Source organism: Neodiprion lecontei, chromosome 4, assembly GCF_021901455.1.
Source record: "Neodiprion lecontei isolate iyNeoLeco1 chromosome 4, iyNeoLeco1.1, whole genome shotgun sequence".
In the NCBI taxonomy this organism is placed as follows: domain Eukaryota; kingdom Metazoa; phylum Arthropoda; class Insecta; order Hymenoptera; family Diprionidae; genus Neodiprion; species Neodiprion lecontei.
In genome coordinates, this window is record NC_060263.1 from 26145188 (window position 1) to 26162230 (window position 17043).

The following is a 17043-nucleotide window of genomic DNA, read 5'->3' on the forward strand; positions in this document are numbered from 1 at the left end:
CGAAATTATGTCGATAGAGAATATCAATAAATAAATTTTATAATTATTCAAAATCGGCAGACTCGAACTTTTTCGTCTTGACACCAATCCGAATGATGCTTTCTGGACTAATGAGGCCCCAAGGAAATCAGTAAAGATACGGAAAACCTGGAATTAAAAGCGGCTGAAGAAAGAAAAGCAACGCTCACTAAGTACAGAAATACCCATGTCATACAGCATTCTTCATATTCTAATTTACGTGATGTTTATTGCACTCTTGCTTCTTAACGTAATAGTTGGATTTCTTGTTTAATAAGCAATCATTTTTTTGCATTTCTTTGTTTCCTGACTTGTATATTATTTTACTACTTGTAACAATACCATACACTGACATACAAACAATTGTACTGAAATTGAGACTTATTAAATAAAATAAAACTAGAAAATTGTAGCTCTGAGTTTGACATTTTTTTTCCCCTCACCTCTTCGAGAATCTGGTGTAAATAGCATTTTTACCGTCCGTACAACTTTTCAGCTACTTTTCGAAGCGGTAAATAAGAGGTCAGAAAATACGAGGAAAAACTCAGGTTTTTCATCTGTAACTTTGGACCCGCTGCTCGCAGTTATTCCAAACTCTGCGCAATCGATTCCTTCCGCGAAAGTACATCGATATACCGTATCAAGAAATCAATTCCATCATTATTGAAAATCGGCATATTCTCGACCGAAAAAATCCAATCGAGGTAATTCTTTTACACCGTCTCTACAGGTTTTTAGAAGACTTGTAAAAAATTGGATATCTTGATTTTGTTGATGTTTAGTGAGAAGCGGAGGAGCGTTACTAGTGGAGATCAGGACGGGTACCTTGTAATTTTAGTTTTTGCTATGAAGAATATTTTTCTTTCAATGGTCGATCCTCGTTGGTCGCGAAGAAATTTGATAACCTTTATGATCGCGTTACAAAAACGTAAAATAAAATCAAAATGTTGGTTAATCCTCCGAAATTAATATAATCTCTTTAATCTCTAAGAATTATTGCAAATAGTAATTACATGGTTGCTTAATGTCAAGCCTTATGAACAAACTCAAACCCAATGCCTCTTCTGCATTTCGGCGTGTCGTGGAACAGCCGATAATTCGATCTGCCATCTTCACCCGAATACAACGTAACCCACTGGCGAAGATTCTTCCACTCGTCAAAACAAAGGTCATACAAAAATAGTAAGAGTCCGAATTATATCCAACGACATAATATAATTTATTTATCATAATCATATACAAAAAAACTGTTCACTTATACATGTAAAGAGGTCCTTATATACTCTGTATTGTTTTCAACAATATTTTCATTAATCTTAATTTCCATTCTTGGGTTTTTTTCTCTTTTCCATCGATTTTTTCCCAACAATTCATTCTTTCATGGTCGCAATGCAGCAGTATGACTCGGCCAGAGGCGAGGTTTCGATAATAATGAAAACATAATGTTTATGATCGTAGCAGTGATGATGATTAACAACAAAAATAATAATAATTATGATAATAATAATAATAATAATAATGGCGATCTTCACAATAGCCATCGGCATCATCATATCATTATTAATTTTGGTATAATTTTACGCGGTGTTTGTTTTTTTTTGTCTCTTCAATTTTGGACATCTTGGAATGTTACGTCAAGTACTTTGGAAATGGGTAAATAATCTCAACGTGTAATGTTCAAGTGAGGTGTGTCTTACAATTACAAACAAAACTTATTCGACAATAATATGGTTTAACCGGTGAACTAATTACTTACATTTTATGGAACAAGAAGCAAGAAGAAAAACGAGAAAATCATTGTTTAAAACTTCGAAGGTATAAGGTTTCTTTTCTAACTTATCTTTAACTTGCTAATATGTGGTTCGCTACTGTTTACTAATCTTCTCTGGACACGTTACTCCTACGATTTCTAATATCTAACATGAATAAATATATCGTAATCATATTTTATGTTATTCATTTCTCTCTCAGTCGCAGGCATCACCTTAAAATAAATCACATCTGAAAAAACTGATAACCGATTATAATTCAACAACAAATCGATAACTCTATATCAGTCTATTCTCACAAAAATATCACTATGGCTGAATGTATATTAGTAGTTACATGTTAAGTACTTTAAAGCCAGAAATATCTAGTGTTAGAATATCAATCAAACTAACCAATAATGCGTAACTACGATAATAAATTAAGTGAGATATACATGTATAACATACGGATGTATCATAACTCCAATAGTACGTTCGTTACATCGTATGTTTTTCATGACAAGCCTGATTTATGATTTCGGTTTCATTACTACATGCGATTAATACCGATTAGTACAACTTGGCTCAGTCAGATTTTACGCTACATTTACGTACGTGTTATCATTTTTATTTCACGTTATTTTAAAGTTTTCAATTTTCATTATGTTCGCTACTCATATTTCGTGTTATAAGGTATGTAGTTCATGGTATCAATTATCGCCCTAAGATCTTTGAGTAAAAGCATATTGTTGCATCTGGGAAACCTGAAGAGTTGATTCGTAAGTAAATATTAACAGAGTTCACCACATGATACTGGTTAGTAATGCGATAAGGATAAAAAAATGCGCGACAAATCAACTACTTGTCAAGAGCGCATCGAAGGTTCATTCGAAGTAACAGAAGTAACAGTCACGGTGTTGCAGGTATGTTAATGATGCGAAACAATGAGAAACAAATTTTTTTGCAAACGATGCAAACAATTCAATCTTTAATGTTGATGAATAATAATTGAAGAAACGAATAAAAGAATTGCATTGCATCCGATTGAGATTGACGAAAATTAAGCGGATTTACCCATCGCAACGTTATATATATATAAACCATTACCAACTATAACATCTACGCTAAAAAATCCTAATAATAATTACCTTGAATATCCTAATCACACAAGACTATAACCTATGATACTAGTATGGGGGACAGTTATAATTATAATTGTTATTAATTTTCTTGCTAACTGGCTAAATTTTACTACACAAGGTATTCTGTCTACACATCTATCTTTGGTATGAATTAAGGAGATACTTGATCTATTTGAGGATTTTAAATGTTATCTTGAACATGTTATGATTGTTATACACATGGTACTAAAGATTTCGTACTATGCAGTTCTGTAGGTATATAGTATTTCTTACTAGGCTGTCATGTGCGTACATCTTGCAACTTTCACAGCTGACTTTCAAGTACATGGGAGTAAATTAAACGAAAACATCGTTCGCCTGAGCGTACTTATTTTTTAAACTGTCGTGGCTATGAGAACGGATAATGAATTTATGTTTTACCTACGTGAAAGCGGCATCGGTGCGTTCGACGATGCTTTAAATAAAATTCATAAACATTAAACTATGAGATTTCGAATTATCGCTGTATTACAGCACTGTTAAGTTAATTTTTAAACGCATATTTCCACTACCGCTGATAGTTTCACTACAGATGAAAAATCTAGACCGGTCATAATCTTACACAATACTGTATTTGCCTAATACTTATTTTCCTTCTTTTTGCTTGTATCAAACAATTCAGGATTCTCTTACCTTTTCATTATTACACGTGTGTTCCCGACTTGATTTTTTTTTCTTGTTTCTCGCACTTTATAACGTATCATTTGAGCAAGGAATATCATCGAATAGGCCCGTATTGGTGTGATAAAAATGCAGTATATTGAATTGGGAAACGATTGGAACTGCGGCCAGTTTAACCTTGTCTCAAGAATAAATACGAGAAATCTAAGGAAGATCTTGATTAACAGAATTTTTTTGAAACTTATGAAATTAACTGTACATATAAAATATACTCAATCAATGTGTATTCACGTAATTACTATGAGCGCGTTATAACAGATGCCTTATTATACGTACAAGCAGATCCATGCATCATGTTTGTATATCAAACGAATACCGCTCAAACAGTTCAATCATCAACGCAATAATCCTCGTATTTCGCCGTCAGAATTAAATATGGCGACCCGAGTAGCAATTAAGCGCCTCAAAGTCTGTCCTGAGCTTCCTACGAGTATAAATTCTGCCTTCCCATCAAATTTCACTTTGGGTTGGATGAGTTTTTGAGACAGGTTGTTTCCTCATTAAGTCTCGATGGATCCTGCGGTGAGGTGGAACTTTCATTGCAAACATTATCCGTACTGTATTGCAGTTCCTAATCGGAGAATATCGACTGATTTTGTTCCGTAATGTTTAATAGTAAAGCTGTACATAGTAGGGAGTAAGTAACCAAATAGGCACGTTGGTTTTCGTCCGAAATAGCTTGAAACGTTCAGACGTACACGTTGATTAAGTTACAAACTTTCACTTTTAATTCGTATATTAGAAAGAAATAAGATATCTGTTGCCAAAAACGTGACGTTCTCCAATCGAACACTTGCCGCAGATAACAACAACTGGAGGTGATATGTTGGCTTCGATTGTAATTCTCAACGCATATTTTTACCATTTGAACGCCGCGGTTTGCGCTCTCCTTTCAGTACGGCTATTCAATTTGCTACTTACGATTAAATGACATTTCGAAAAAATCGTGCAGCTGCTAAGCAGCGAGATTCTTTTTCCTCTGGTTACGCTTTACGCAGAGAAATATCGTCTAATTCACGTCATTGTCGAGAACAGCTTCGAGGCAAGTTTGCTTCAGTGTTGCCGACTGGTCTTCCAAACTTCGTTTTAGACCCTCGATGGTTTGTACCAGCTTTTGTCTCCTCAGCTGAGACAACTGATGCTGGTACAGCTGCGTGTCTTGGGCGTTAATATTTGCCTCCGCTGCTATTCGCTCCTGTCGGAGTTGGGCCACCTTCTCTTTCAACGATCGTTTCGAGTCATCTGTAACATGCGATTTATCGTCAAATTTCATCTTGCGCAGAGGGGGATAAGGATTCAGAGAACAGTGTATGCTCATTTTCCATACAATGATCATTTCACCCCTGGTAAAGAAAAATTCTTCTAATTTATTAGCTACCATTTTCAAGGGAATTTAAAACACGATCTTAGTTATCGAATAAAATTTTTCCCAACATTCGTTTCCGGACGTCAATCGTTGAAGTCCATATCATTTTTTGTGAAATATTTAGAATTCCTGGTTAAGAGAAGTAATTAAGGATTTTTTTTTTAAAGACTTAGTTGAAAAGTAACTGGAAGATTCTCTAATTCCACCGTGATCATATTTTAAATATTAGAAGCGTCTTCAAATGTAGGCTATTGCTATAGGTACTCTATTTGTGATCATCAACTATTCTTTGGAGAGGGATGAGACATCTAGTGGTGGTTCAAGAATACTATTTCATGTTTTCTTTTAGACATTCGTGATTTTATAGAGTCATTCGTCAAAATTGATATTCTTCTGCGAAATTCTGTGCAAAAGAACAATTTATTTTATTTCGCGTTCTAGATTTTCTCAACATTTGTAAGTTAACTCCCAGTTCCCTACAATTATCTCAGTAAAAGTGTTGTTGTTTTTGTTTTTCTTCAATTGTGAATTTCCTATCATCTCGTACAATGCAAACGGATTTAGTTTTTATTTTTGTCTTGGAAAACTCTAGGCCGACATAATTTTTCGTAGAAGTATGTACAATTTTATGAAAATTCACGGTTTTTCATATTGTTACAGATAGTTGTACACGATTGAAGCTTTTCGTGATAATTCATCATTTTCCACCAGAAAGCTAAAAAAATCTACCACATCTCATTCTTTTTGTGTTTTCGTATAATATGATAAAAAATTTTTTTTTACCGGTGATTACTTTTCGGAAATTTATCTCACTCGTTCCTTCATGAGGTGTATCGCACAAAATCGAGTCAATAATTGTTGGAAATATGACGAGTGTGTTCAGGTATTATATCAACTGGCAAAGCCACGCGCGGAAGAATCCTTTGTAGGGTACATACCCGTATCGTCGGTGGCCGTGTCGCCGTCGGAGTTTCTAAAAGCGACATTGTGCTCCCCCAGCGACTTTTGTATCCGCCCGTAAGTCACGCTACCCGCGTATACTTTTCGCTTAACTGGTTCGCTTTGGGGACAGTATGAAGAACCCTCCCGCGTCGGTCCGATATCAATCGATCTGTAGAAAGGTGTCATACAAAATTCATGCAGGCACGCTCTCATATTTTTCACTCCTTTTCTAATGACACCGACAATAAAACTGTAGAGACTTATGGTCGATCGGAGTGATTCATGCCTCATGCTTTTTTTCATTAAGATTCTCTGTATTCTTAATTGGGATTAATTTACATTTCACTTTTTTTTTTTACAACACGTGTAAGAATTCAAAATTAAATTTCGTGAGATGATGCAAACTCCTTTTAATTTCATGAAATTGAGAATAAACGACGGCATTAATTCCACGCGAAATGTGTTATATTAATTCTGGAATGAGAGAGTGACGCTTTAGATTTTCGTTTGTCTCAGCTGATGCATCATATTAATTATTTCAAGAACTCGAATGAGTTCTCCAGAGTATCTTCATAATTCTTCATACGGTGTAAGCGTAATTAATGGATTCTTAGAAAGGTGTACTGCGATAGTCTCAGGAAACTGAACACCAAAGTGCGCATGCGTCAAGAGTTTTTCGTCTGTTTAAGTTGGTAAACCTGACAAGCAGACGAAAAACTTGTCTGATCAACCGATTAGCTTGATTTGGCACATGCGCATTTGTCAAAGTACATCTTCACACGTTAACAAAAAAAAAATAGGGATAGATAGATAAAAAATGAGGGGATCGAAAATTCTAACCGATGAATGAAACATCGTTAGATAAATAAATACCTGAAGGTAAGTAACGGTGGTTTCTTCCTGACATCGCACCTATCGTCGGAATCCGACGAGCTTGATGTCAGTCCCTCGTCTTTGAGGGTCCTCGAAGACCTGACTTCCTTCTTGGCAAGGAGTAATTTTTCCTTCTGAATCAGTGAATCCCGATGCGCATTTAGGTAGGGAGATGCGATGGGTTTGTCCTTGAGCTGTCTCGGTGAGTTGACACCGTTGTGGACAAACGTCCGAAGATCTCGACTCTTGACGTCGTGACTAACATCCCGTTCGGTGATCTGAAGCCTGTTCGCCTGGACGAAGCTCCTGCTAGGTGAATTCTGCGGAGTTTTCCTGACCATCATCGGTGAACTCGGACACTTGACCTGCACGTCCTGCTTGTAAAAATTCTCCTTCACGATGATACCGCCGGGTGAATTTCGCTCCATGAACTTGCGTATCGGGGAACAAGGCTGAGCGAACTGTCTCTTCGGGCTCGTGTGCTCCAAGTCCCTGATGCTGCCGCTCTGGAGCTCGGGCTGGGAGTTCCTGCTCTTGGAGAGCGCCAGCTCGATGTTCAGCTCCGTGTTCTTGATAAGTTCTACGCGTTTGTTGGCCAGTCCATTGTGGATCTTCCTCGGCGACGGCATGACCACCGGCGATGAGTTGTTCTTCATGTTCACCAGTATGTTCTCCGCCTCGAGTATAAGCTCCTTGTACTTCCGGTCCGCCTCCTTGTCCGCCTCCATCAGGGCGATCTCCGAGGCGAATGTGGCCATGTAGGCGCCGTCGATGAGCCGGCTCCGCACCGCGTTTCCGTTCACGTAGCTGACGGAGTTCGACCGCCGCTTGGCGACTTCGTTCTCGGCGATGACCGAGCGCACCAGGGCGCTGTCCTGTATCAGCTTGACGGGCGAGAGGTTCTTGTTCACGTCGCACTTCCGTCGCCGGAGGCAAATCGGCGTCCCACCGACGCTGCGGCTGCCCTGATTGAAACCAGAGTTTTTCAGCAGCATCCGCTCGACCAGCACGCGGTTAAGATTCGCCGTCTCGTCGTCGCACTTCTCGGCGAAGCTCTGCCTGCGACGCTGCGACACCCGCTTCTTCCGCTTCTCCGCCGACTTGTCGTCCGTCTTTCTTCCCCGCGTGCTTTGCCGCCTCGATCCGCTCCTCACGCTCGATCTGTGCGAGCTGCTCTCATCCTTCGTCCTTCGCCTCAGGAACGACTCCCGCAGCCGCGTTCCCTTCCGGCTGAGCTCGCTGCTGAAGGTGAAGTACGTGCAGTGTCCCGTGTTCCGGAAGCCCGCGTGCGAGTCCAGCTTGTCGAGTTCGAGGATCGACCCGTTGTCGATGAAGTCGAAGTCGTCGTTCTCGAAGGGCTCGTTCTCGTCGCCGCCGTCCTGACCCGTGTCGATGTCCGACAACGAATCTACGTAGTCCTCGCAGTCCGTCGGATCGCTGTCCGACAGGATGTCCGTCTCCTTCTCGTACACGTAACTCTCGTCGTATTTACCCATCATCTCGTTCAGCGTTATGTCGTCCTCCGACGAACGCACGCTTCGCGTCAACGAGGATCCCGACGAGCTGCTGCTGCAGCGTGCCACCGGGATGGGAACCTTCGAACGGATCTCCATCCGCGGTGAAATCCTCCAGTTTTGGTTGATCCTTGGAAAATAAGAAAATTTCATATATGATACATTTCTTTTCTTCGTATTCAATTCCACGAATTTTGCTCAGTCTTTTTTTGTAATCGGATGGGATTTTTTTTTCTTTCGTTTTGAACAAGTTGATACAATCTCGTAGCAATTCAAACTGCTAATTTAATCAATTTTAACCAGGGTAAAGAGAAGCACAATGGATGGAACTACATGCCAGAAGCTCTGTATTCTTGGCCAAAGAAACTATCCTAAAAGTTTCGGCGGAATCCGCGATCCGGAGATCTGACACTTTCCTTGTTAGTAAAAAGTTGCTGCCTCAAGAATAAAAAGTAAATTTAAACCGTGTCGCAACTTTTTGTTGGATACACAAAGTTCGCGCGTAAAGGTTATCCTCAGGTTTATAATAAACGCGATATAAGTGGAAAAAAGTTTCCTCGTTAAGAAATTGTCTTTTCCTCACCGCTCCAGTCGATCGTTCTTTATTATTTTCTCTTTTATTGCGTAACTGTATTTTTGAAATTATTAAAAAATACCAGAAATATTTGTCAGCCAGTTTCGAAACTACCCAAAAGAACTGAGATCAGTAATTAATTTATTCTGCTTGGAAGAAAGTCATTTGTGTACCCAAAAACATAATTAAAACAGCAAGTTGGAAAGATTTTTCAAATTCCGTCGAATCGTACCATCTGCTTTAAAAAAGTTCTAGTGTCCGTTATCGAAGCGATCTTCGTGAATAGAGTTACAAATTTCATGCTAATGAAGAAAAGGAAGACATCGATCCAATTTGATACTACGTAAATTATATGTTGCTTCTGAAATACAATTGAGTTTTCAAGATTGCTCTCAAGATGAAACAATTCATGGAATTTCCAAGAGCCCAAGTTACACAATTAAGTTCAGCGGAATGAAGTCCGTCGTTATATTACGTATGATTCATACTTATGCCGAAACGCTTGACATGTGTTTTTCTGGATCACATACATATTTTATGAATTTTAATCTCAGACCGGTTCAACGTTCACGAAACGAGGAAAAATATTTAACCATTTTTATCTTATTGCGCGTTAAAGCGTACACAAAAGTTTGTATTGCGTGGGTTATATACGAAAATTATACTAAAGATACGGTGCAGCATTTTGACCGGAGAAATTTAGGGGAGACGGTAAAATCCTCTTCTTTCATGCCACCCATCGTTCAGGACTTAATATCCCGCGGTACCAACGCAATGAATAATACAACTGACCGAAATGTATTCACTGAAAATCAATGGAGCAGGGAATTCAGCACCGTTGAATTAAACGTCTAAACGGAGCTTCCCCTGCCTACGGGTAAAAAAGGGCGGGCGAGTTGAAAAAGAGGTAAATTCGCACATCGATTTCGGGACGCTGAACGTTTGCATTAAGAAATTTAAGGATGAATGCAAACCACAGTCTGCACCAAAAGTTAGGAGAAGAGAAAAAACCACCTAAAAAGGCTCAAAATGATACAGTGAACGCAAATGAATCAACATTTTTGCCTTTTTGTGGAAATGAATCTGAAGAAATTCGAATAACGTAAGGTATCAACGATTTGAAAAAATATGTTACAAGTAGAACGTTTAAAATGATTGAACTCTTGCGTATTTTATCCGATTTTAATGTTCATACACTCATTTTCCTCAACCGCAAAGATCTCCAGAAATCGCTTGAAAAATTGTTTGCTAGTAGTTATCCCGGAGTGATTAAAATTTATTTTTCTAACTACGGTACATCAGGTTTTCATATTACAGGCAAAACCTGCATCTCAAATTGTTATAATCTTAGCTTCTGCCATTCGAATGATCTCAAATTGATTGTCATTGTATATCAGAGATGTTGTTTAATCCGTGTTCACTGGCATTGGCGCGAATAACGTGGCTGGAAATTTGTTTAACAGACTTATTTTTTCTCTCTCTTCCCAATTTTCGATCCATACCGTGAGTCGCATCAATCTTCTCAGGCGACGAGCGCAGCAGCTGAACTTACGGACTTCGACCGGCGCTGAGGCTCCCAGGACGAAATTCGGAATTTCTCACAACGTTTATGTTCACGTTCACGTCGCTTGCGCTGCCCGAAGATTCCGTCAGCTTCAGACCCGAGCTGCTGCTCGATTCGCCAACGGTGAGTCGGGATTTAACCCCCGTCGTACTCGAGCCTGAGGAATTGGCCGAGAGCCACGGGTTCGTCCGGATGCGGGAACGCTGTCTGGGAGACTGGAGCGGCGGCGAGGGGACCAGCGGCGGGGGCATGGAAGTCGGAACCGGGAGGAAATTCGAAATCCGCAATGCGTCCACGGAGCAGGACTCCGTCCTTCTGTGAGCTTGGGGCTTCTGCTGGACAGGCTGATGTTGTCGCTGAACCGTCGCGTGAATCGTTTGCGAAACGTTGTGTTCGGAGATCTGGAAATTGGAAAGAAACGTAAAAAATTTTATATCTTAAAGCAATTAGAAGATGAGATTCTAGCGAAATGTCTTAATAGTTAAACAAAGTCTTAACATCGATATTTTCCCACCGATATTAAATAATTGCAATAGTTACAAATTAATTTTAGAAAATAGACGTCACGTCGCATGCACGAGGTTTTCTACAGTTTCGTACTCGAGTAATTAACCTAAGAATATCAGCTGATTGTCTATTTGTTCCGCCATGTTGTTCCAGTCCCGCTCATACTTCGGTTTCTACCAGCGTATGATATTTTTTGGTGAAAATCGCAGAATATGTAGATATTATCCGATATCGGATTAAACTTTAATACAATGAAAACGGCAGAGGATGGCTTCTGTTTATCTAAATTGAATTTTCGCACCATAAATTATGGCCAACAATTTACTGAATTTGTCGGTAAACTTTATAATTGTAGAGGTGTTTTACCAGTTATGAATTTTAAACAAAACCGGAGGATCTGAGAGCCGCAACCTAATTTCACGCTATTCATTTAAAAATAGCAATTATCGAATACCGTGACGCAAAAAGAACAAGTTTTAAATAAAAACAAATACCCAGGTAAACGGTCAGAGATATAACGAGTTTCGCCGCAGAGTGTGGAAGTTAATTTTTTGCAAATTGGAAAATGACGAACGATCGGATGCAACCGTCGATTCGTAACACAACAGTTGTTTCATTGTAGTACTTTCTGTATACAGAACACATCACACCCATAATTGTCGATGTGGGCTACATAGATGCGTAATTCAATGTAAAATTGTGAGGCAATGTTGAACAATAAATATTGCCCAAAAGTTTCCCGTGAGATATCAGCTTTAAACGATGTAAGCCCCGGATCGATTTTCATCATTTCGCTTCGTTTTTATACCCTCGCGATTTTCCTCGTGGTAGAAAGAAGAGGAGAAAACAGTTCTTGAAGTTGATCTCGTCCCGCGAAACACACGATTAGCTTCACTTGCGTCATTAATCGCCTTAGCTAGCGTACCAAATTGCGCCTCGAGTGGATTTCTGTGTTCAGAAATATACGTGGATATTTTGCTTCCATTATACTCAAAAAAAGATAACGAGGCCCCCCAAATTTTAATACTATCCTCATTTGCAAACCCAGCCGCTGTACCGCGTATACAACATATACATGGTATATCCCAAGTCAATGATGAGTAAGCAATTGACCATGAAATTTTTTATTTTTTAGTTTATAAATTTTTTTAAACTTGTCTTCAAAAATGACCAAATGTATTTGCTAAAGACAACAAACGAAACTATTCGGTTTTCAATTTCAAAACTCCAACGTCAATTTCAGGGTGAGAGCACATACTTATCCAATTTTTGAAATCAAAAAAAAAAAAAAAAAAAAAAAGGAGAAGAAAAAGATAGACAAAAACACTGTACGGTCTTTGGGAGTTACACTATCTCAGAAAAGATCGTAGTGAGAAACAAAAAATATTATGGTCAATCATTTACCGAGTTGGCACGGAATGCCCTATGTATACAAAGTATTTGTCCCCGTTTTCTAACGTGGCACAAATTGCTCGCGTGGCGTAGTTTACTCGAGTGCAGAGGGGGACTTTGAGATATATTCAAAGCCGATTCTCGCCCCTCCGGCTTTTATATTTCTGCTCTCTTGAGCCTCGTGGAACCGCTTGTCAACTTACCGGCTCTGTGATCGTTCGACTCGAGAGGCTCAAATTTCGTAGGTCGCAGTATGATGCAAGTACAGCCTGCAATCTATTATAAAAATCGCAAAGCGTTCGTTCGTCTGGAGGTAACGTGTCCTCGTGTTAGATAAAATAAATGAAAGATACGCGATTCAGCTTTTCAAACCTTCAAGGAAACTGAACTGAAAAGAAAAGCTTCGAAAAAATCTAGGATTCCTGAGTTTCCGAATTGGAAGAAGTTGCGAAGAAAGTTTGACAGAATTTTTATACCGTTTCTTCGCATAGTATTTTACACATCGTTTTCAACTCGATTCTAATAAATTCGTCTGACAATCCTTTCTCATTTACAATTCTACTGGCAATTTCATTCTCATTGTAAAACGTCCAATGAGAGTCGAATTCACGTAAACTTTGCATTTGTAATTTATTTTTTAATGCCTTTGTGTTTGAATTAGCGTAATTTCAAAATCAAGACTTTAGACCCCACATCCAAAATCTCCTTCAAATGTCGAGACAAAGCAATGAAATTTGAACATGCTGTTTAAACGTGATTTCAATTTTAATAACGCCCTAAATCGAAATAATATTACCAAATTTGACCTCATATTTATTTTTGTACAGGATAATGCAATTTCGAATTACATACAGTCGATATTTAATCTGAAAAAGAAATAACCTTCGAATTAAATGATAAATCATCCAAAGACAAAAGGAAATCAGAGTTGTCAAAAAATTTATGACCACTGTGAGTTATTATTTGTTTCTTTTTTGCTTCTGTGGATAAAGTTTTTTTCGTAACTCTGGTAAACATGTCTATTAATGAAAATAAAAAAAAAAAAAATAAAAAATTGTCATCGAACGAAAAATGTCGAATCGATCATTAAATTAGCATACACATTACACACACACACACACACACACACCCAATGAGCTCGAAATAGTTTCCACCCTCGGATTATTAGTTCGCATCTAATTTATGAAATGTCACTCACCTTGTTCGGGGTGCTGGTCCTGGCATCCCTAAACTCCTTGGGGTTGACCCTGGTATTGGACTCCATTCCGTTGGTGAGTCGGATCAATTTCTGGTCGTTTCCCCCGTCGGTCGGGGGTACAGGGGTTTCCTCGCCGAGCTTTTTGTTGCCGCCCTTGCTACTCTGGAAATAATGGGTCCCCGTCCTGATGTTGATGTAATATTCCGGGGGGTAACTAGCCCCGGGTGAAGTCCCGTCTGTCGAGTAACCCGTGCTATAGGCGCTCTCAGGCGACGATAGATGGACGCTCCCAGTTCCAGCCGACGTCCCAGACGACGTCGTGACCGTCGTGTACGCCGAGGCTTGCAGGTGAATCGTGTCGAGGTTCTTCGACGGCGCTTCCGCCGGATGAACCTGGAAGAAGATGGACGGACAGACGTCAGGAGGGTTCGATTCGCGCGGTCGGAGCTTCCTCAAAGAGCAAATCACCGCTTCGTGAAGTGACTCGGCGACGCGGCGACGTCTCGACTACAACGGTATAGAACAGGACTGAAGTTTGCCGATAGAAGTGAGCTGGACAGAGCGCAAAGCGTCTGGCTCGTGCCAGATATTCAAGTAGTCGAGCAGAAGGCTGGTCAGACTGATCGGCCTGTATTGGATGTAGTTGCGGCAAGAGCGAGAGAGAGAAAAAACGGGCGAAAACGCTGCAGTCCAGACTTTTTAATTGTCAAGCCAGACGACGACTGCGGATAGTCGAGTGCTAGAGCGTCGATAATTACAGAGAGGCGGACAGGTTCAATGGGGTGGAGGAATAAAAAGCGCGCGTTTTGCGACCTTAGTAGGGTCCATTGCTTCGTTACTCGAACGAACTCAATGTATCGGTCACTGTACGTGAATTGAATGAAAACCGTTGCAGCACATCAACGGATGAAGATTGGCTGGACCAGGTCGTTTATCAGACTGACAAATGTAATTTCTTAGAAGTTTGGAGAGCATCTACATTTTGAGCGACGTTTATTTGGACTCTGTTCTTTGCACGGTGAGATTGAAAATCCTCTCGACCACAAGAATGACCAAACCTTCAGAAAGTGACAATACATCGATGGTCATTCTAAATTAGCCGGAACATCGACGCGTGGAATTAAACAGCTATTATACTTGAGCTTCCACTTTTGGAGGTCAGACAAGGTACGAAGATCAGTTTACATTATGCACATCTGGATAAAGACACAACTGGGAACAGTGTGTCTCCTCACAATAAGTCCTTCGTTGCTACAACGTGTGAAACGTGCGATCGCTTCCTTCGAGTAGTGTTAAAATTGGAGACTGTGCCGGCTGCATCATTAATGACGGGTGCAGTATCCGTCGACCCTTGAAACACGGCGAGACTTCCTTGCGCAGGTACGTGTATAGGTACAGTGCATGTCGTAGACGCGGCGGATGAAATCACCGAAGTAAGCCGCTCTCCGCGTCCTCATCGACGTCGGCGCAGGCCTCTTGAAATTGGCAAAGCGGAGGAGATCCCTAATTAGGCGGGCTGTTGGTGGCTCGTCGCGGAAGAGAATAAGGGTACGGGAATGGATGGAGGATGGGGGTCTTCTTCAGGGGGAGATCCGCCTTAGGAATGCTACGCGCGTTCCAACTTCCCCCAAGTTAACCCTTCCATAGAGTTTGATGAACAGCTTATAAGCCTGTGGCCGAGTATCGCGTACAGAGGATCCCGTGGCACGACTGGAGGAGGATTAGTTGGTCCGGTAAAACAGACCGAGGAACGATGCGCGGAAATAACCGCCTGCCCTGCTTAACCCCAACTCTTCATTGCTGGTCTACCGGACCGATTCCGGATCCTGTTACACTCGGCTGGGGAGTTTTCAAGAGACTAACGAAGCTTACGAAATCGCGGCCAAGCCACGCGAGACTAACGCTGCGGATACCTTCCATTTTCTGCCGGTTACTGGCTTGAACCAGATGGCACTCGGTTTGGCTCCACCGCGGCTGGCAGTTATCGAAGAACAAACGAGAGCGCTGTTCCTGCGGGAATGGTATCCTGGTTGGGGTCATGCCCAATTGTCTTCTGACTACAACTTCGCTCTACATTTATGGTTTTGTGACGGCGAAAATCATGTCCTATAGTCATGGCACTTTGTACCTTATTTTCAATTGGAATAGGAGGAAGCTTATACAGAACTGGCGAATAAATATATGAATTACCTTACCGAATGGAACATCAAACTAGGTATATTGCACAATATCAACCGCACCGGTTTTGAGACCATAGCCTATACCAGAATACTGCATAAAGATTTCTTCACCCCACGGAAAACCATTACTGTGAAAGATGTGGTGTTCAAATTGGCTTGTATGAACTACTGTAGAACAATTATTGTGGTCGTTCAGAAAATTTAGCATCATATAGTGTCAGAATGACATCGGATAATGTTAAATTGACACGAAATTATGATCAATGGAAGTCCACACCGGAATTACATTTTGCAATCTACATGGTTTGGAAGTTATAGGTATCTTCAACTAGTATACTAAAAATAATCAATTCTATTTTTCCCATGTCCGTTGCGGTGTAAATTTTCGAATACTGAAAAGGTTGAATACGATTCGATATTACATATGACCCTTGTCATGACGATAATGGCCAGGTTTAATTAGAACCAAGTGTGCCTCACTTGTACCGTAATTAAATGGGGATTATAGAGGTAATTCGAGTTGAAAGGCATAATAAACGAAAATAATATTTACTGTAGAATTCTAGTGCTCTTTTCTTTAATTCGTTTATATTATTCTTTGCTTCATTCCTGGATTTCACAAGATTCGCTAATACGTAAGAAGTGGTAGCAAACACGTGAAGCAAATTGTTATACTTGCGGGTATACTTTTGACAAAATTGAACAACAACCCTGGAGAAGAAGTTTGAGAACACCGGGTTGAACGGCTGTGTCTTCTCGTAATTTTATGCGTGAAATCTTGTCACGTTAAGGAAACGGGCAGGGTGATGTACGTATACAGCAGTTTCATACAATTTGGAATAATGCAAATGGCGGGTTTGCAGCGGGTGTAATTTAATTGCCAACTGTCGGCAAGGAGTTCAGAAATGCGGGTACAGAGTTAGGTTCCTGACACCGTGAGCGAGGAACGGAGAGATAATCCTTCAACGAATTCTCTACTCAGCTCTACCACACAGACACAGTCCGACACATAAATACATCCTTCGCTAGTTCCGCCGACCCCTGTGATCTGTGACAATCAAAAGATTCCATTCAACCGTACGAATATCATGAATAGCTCATTTGCAACGAGATAACCAAAGGATGGATGCCAATCAAGGTTGCACCATATGATACCTCGCGATTGCAAGGAAGAAAATTGCTGAGCGAGAAACATAAGGGACTATAAAGATCCTTTTCACGGGGGCAAAGATGGGACAGAGAAAGGCAGCAAAGACCACCTTTGGTCTTGGGCAGAAAGAGACCTGCCGCAATCTTATTACAACC

General features: G+C 40.4%; 1 protein-coding gene across 7 annotated transcripts in view; it reads right to left on the minus strand.

Annotated features, from left to right (window-relative positions):
- Positions 1-17043, minus strand: part of LOC107227717 — an 87968-nt gene that overhangs the window by 1738 nt on the left and 69187 nt on the right. For 5 of the 7 annotated variants that reach the window (XM_046736402.1, XM_046736405.1, XM_046736404.1 and 2 more), the window contains 5 exons: positions 13559-13951; positions 10450-10862; positions 6810-8453; positions 5933-6105; positions 1603-4870 (listed from right to left, as the gene is read on the minus strand). In XM_046736402.1, coding sequence (XP_046592358.1) covers positions 4638-4870; positions 5933-6105; positions 6810-8453; positions 10450-10862; positions 13559-13951 — 2856 coding nt within the window. In that variant the 3' untranslated portion in view covers positions 1603-4637. Of the gene's footprint in view, positions 1-1602; positions 4871-5932; positions 6106-6809; positions 8454-10449; positions 10863-13558; positions 13952-17043 lie in introns of those variants that run through there. The other 2 variants (XR_006903715.1, XM_046736406.1) reach the window with 2 other exon arrangements.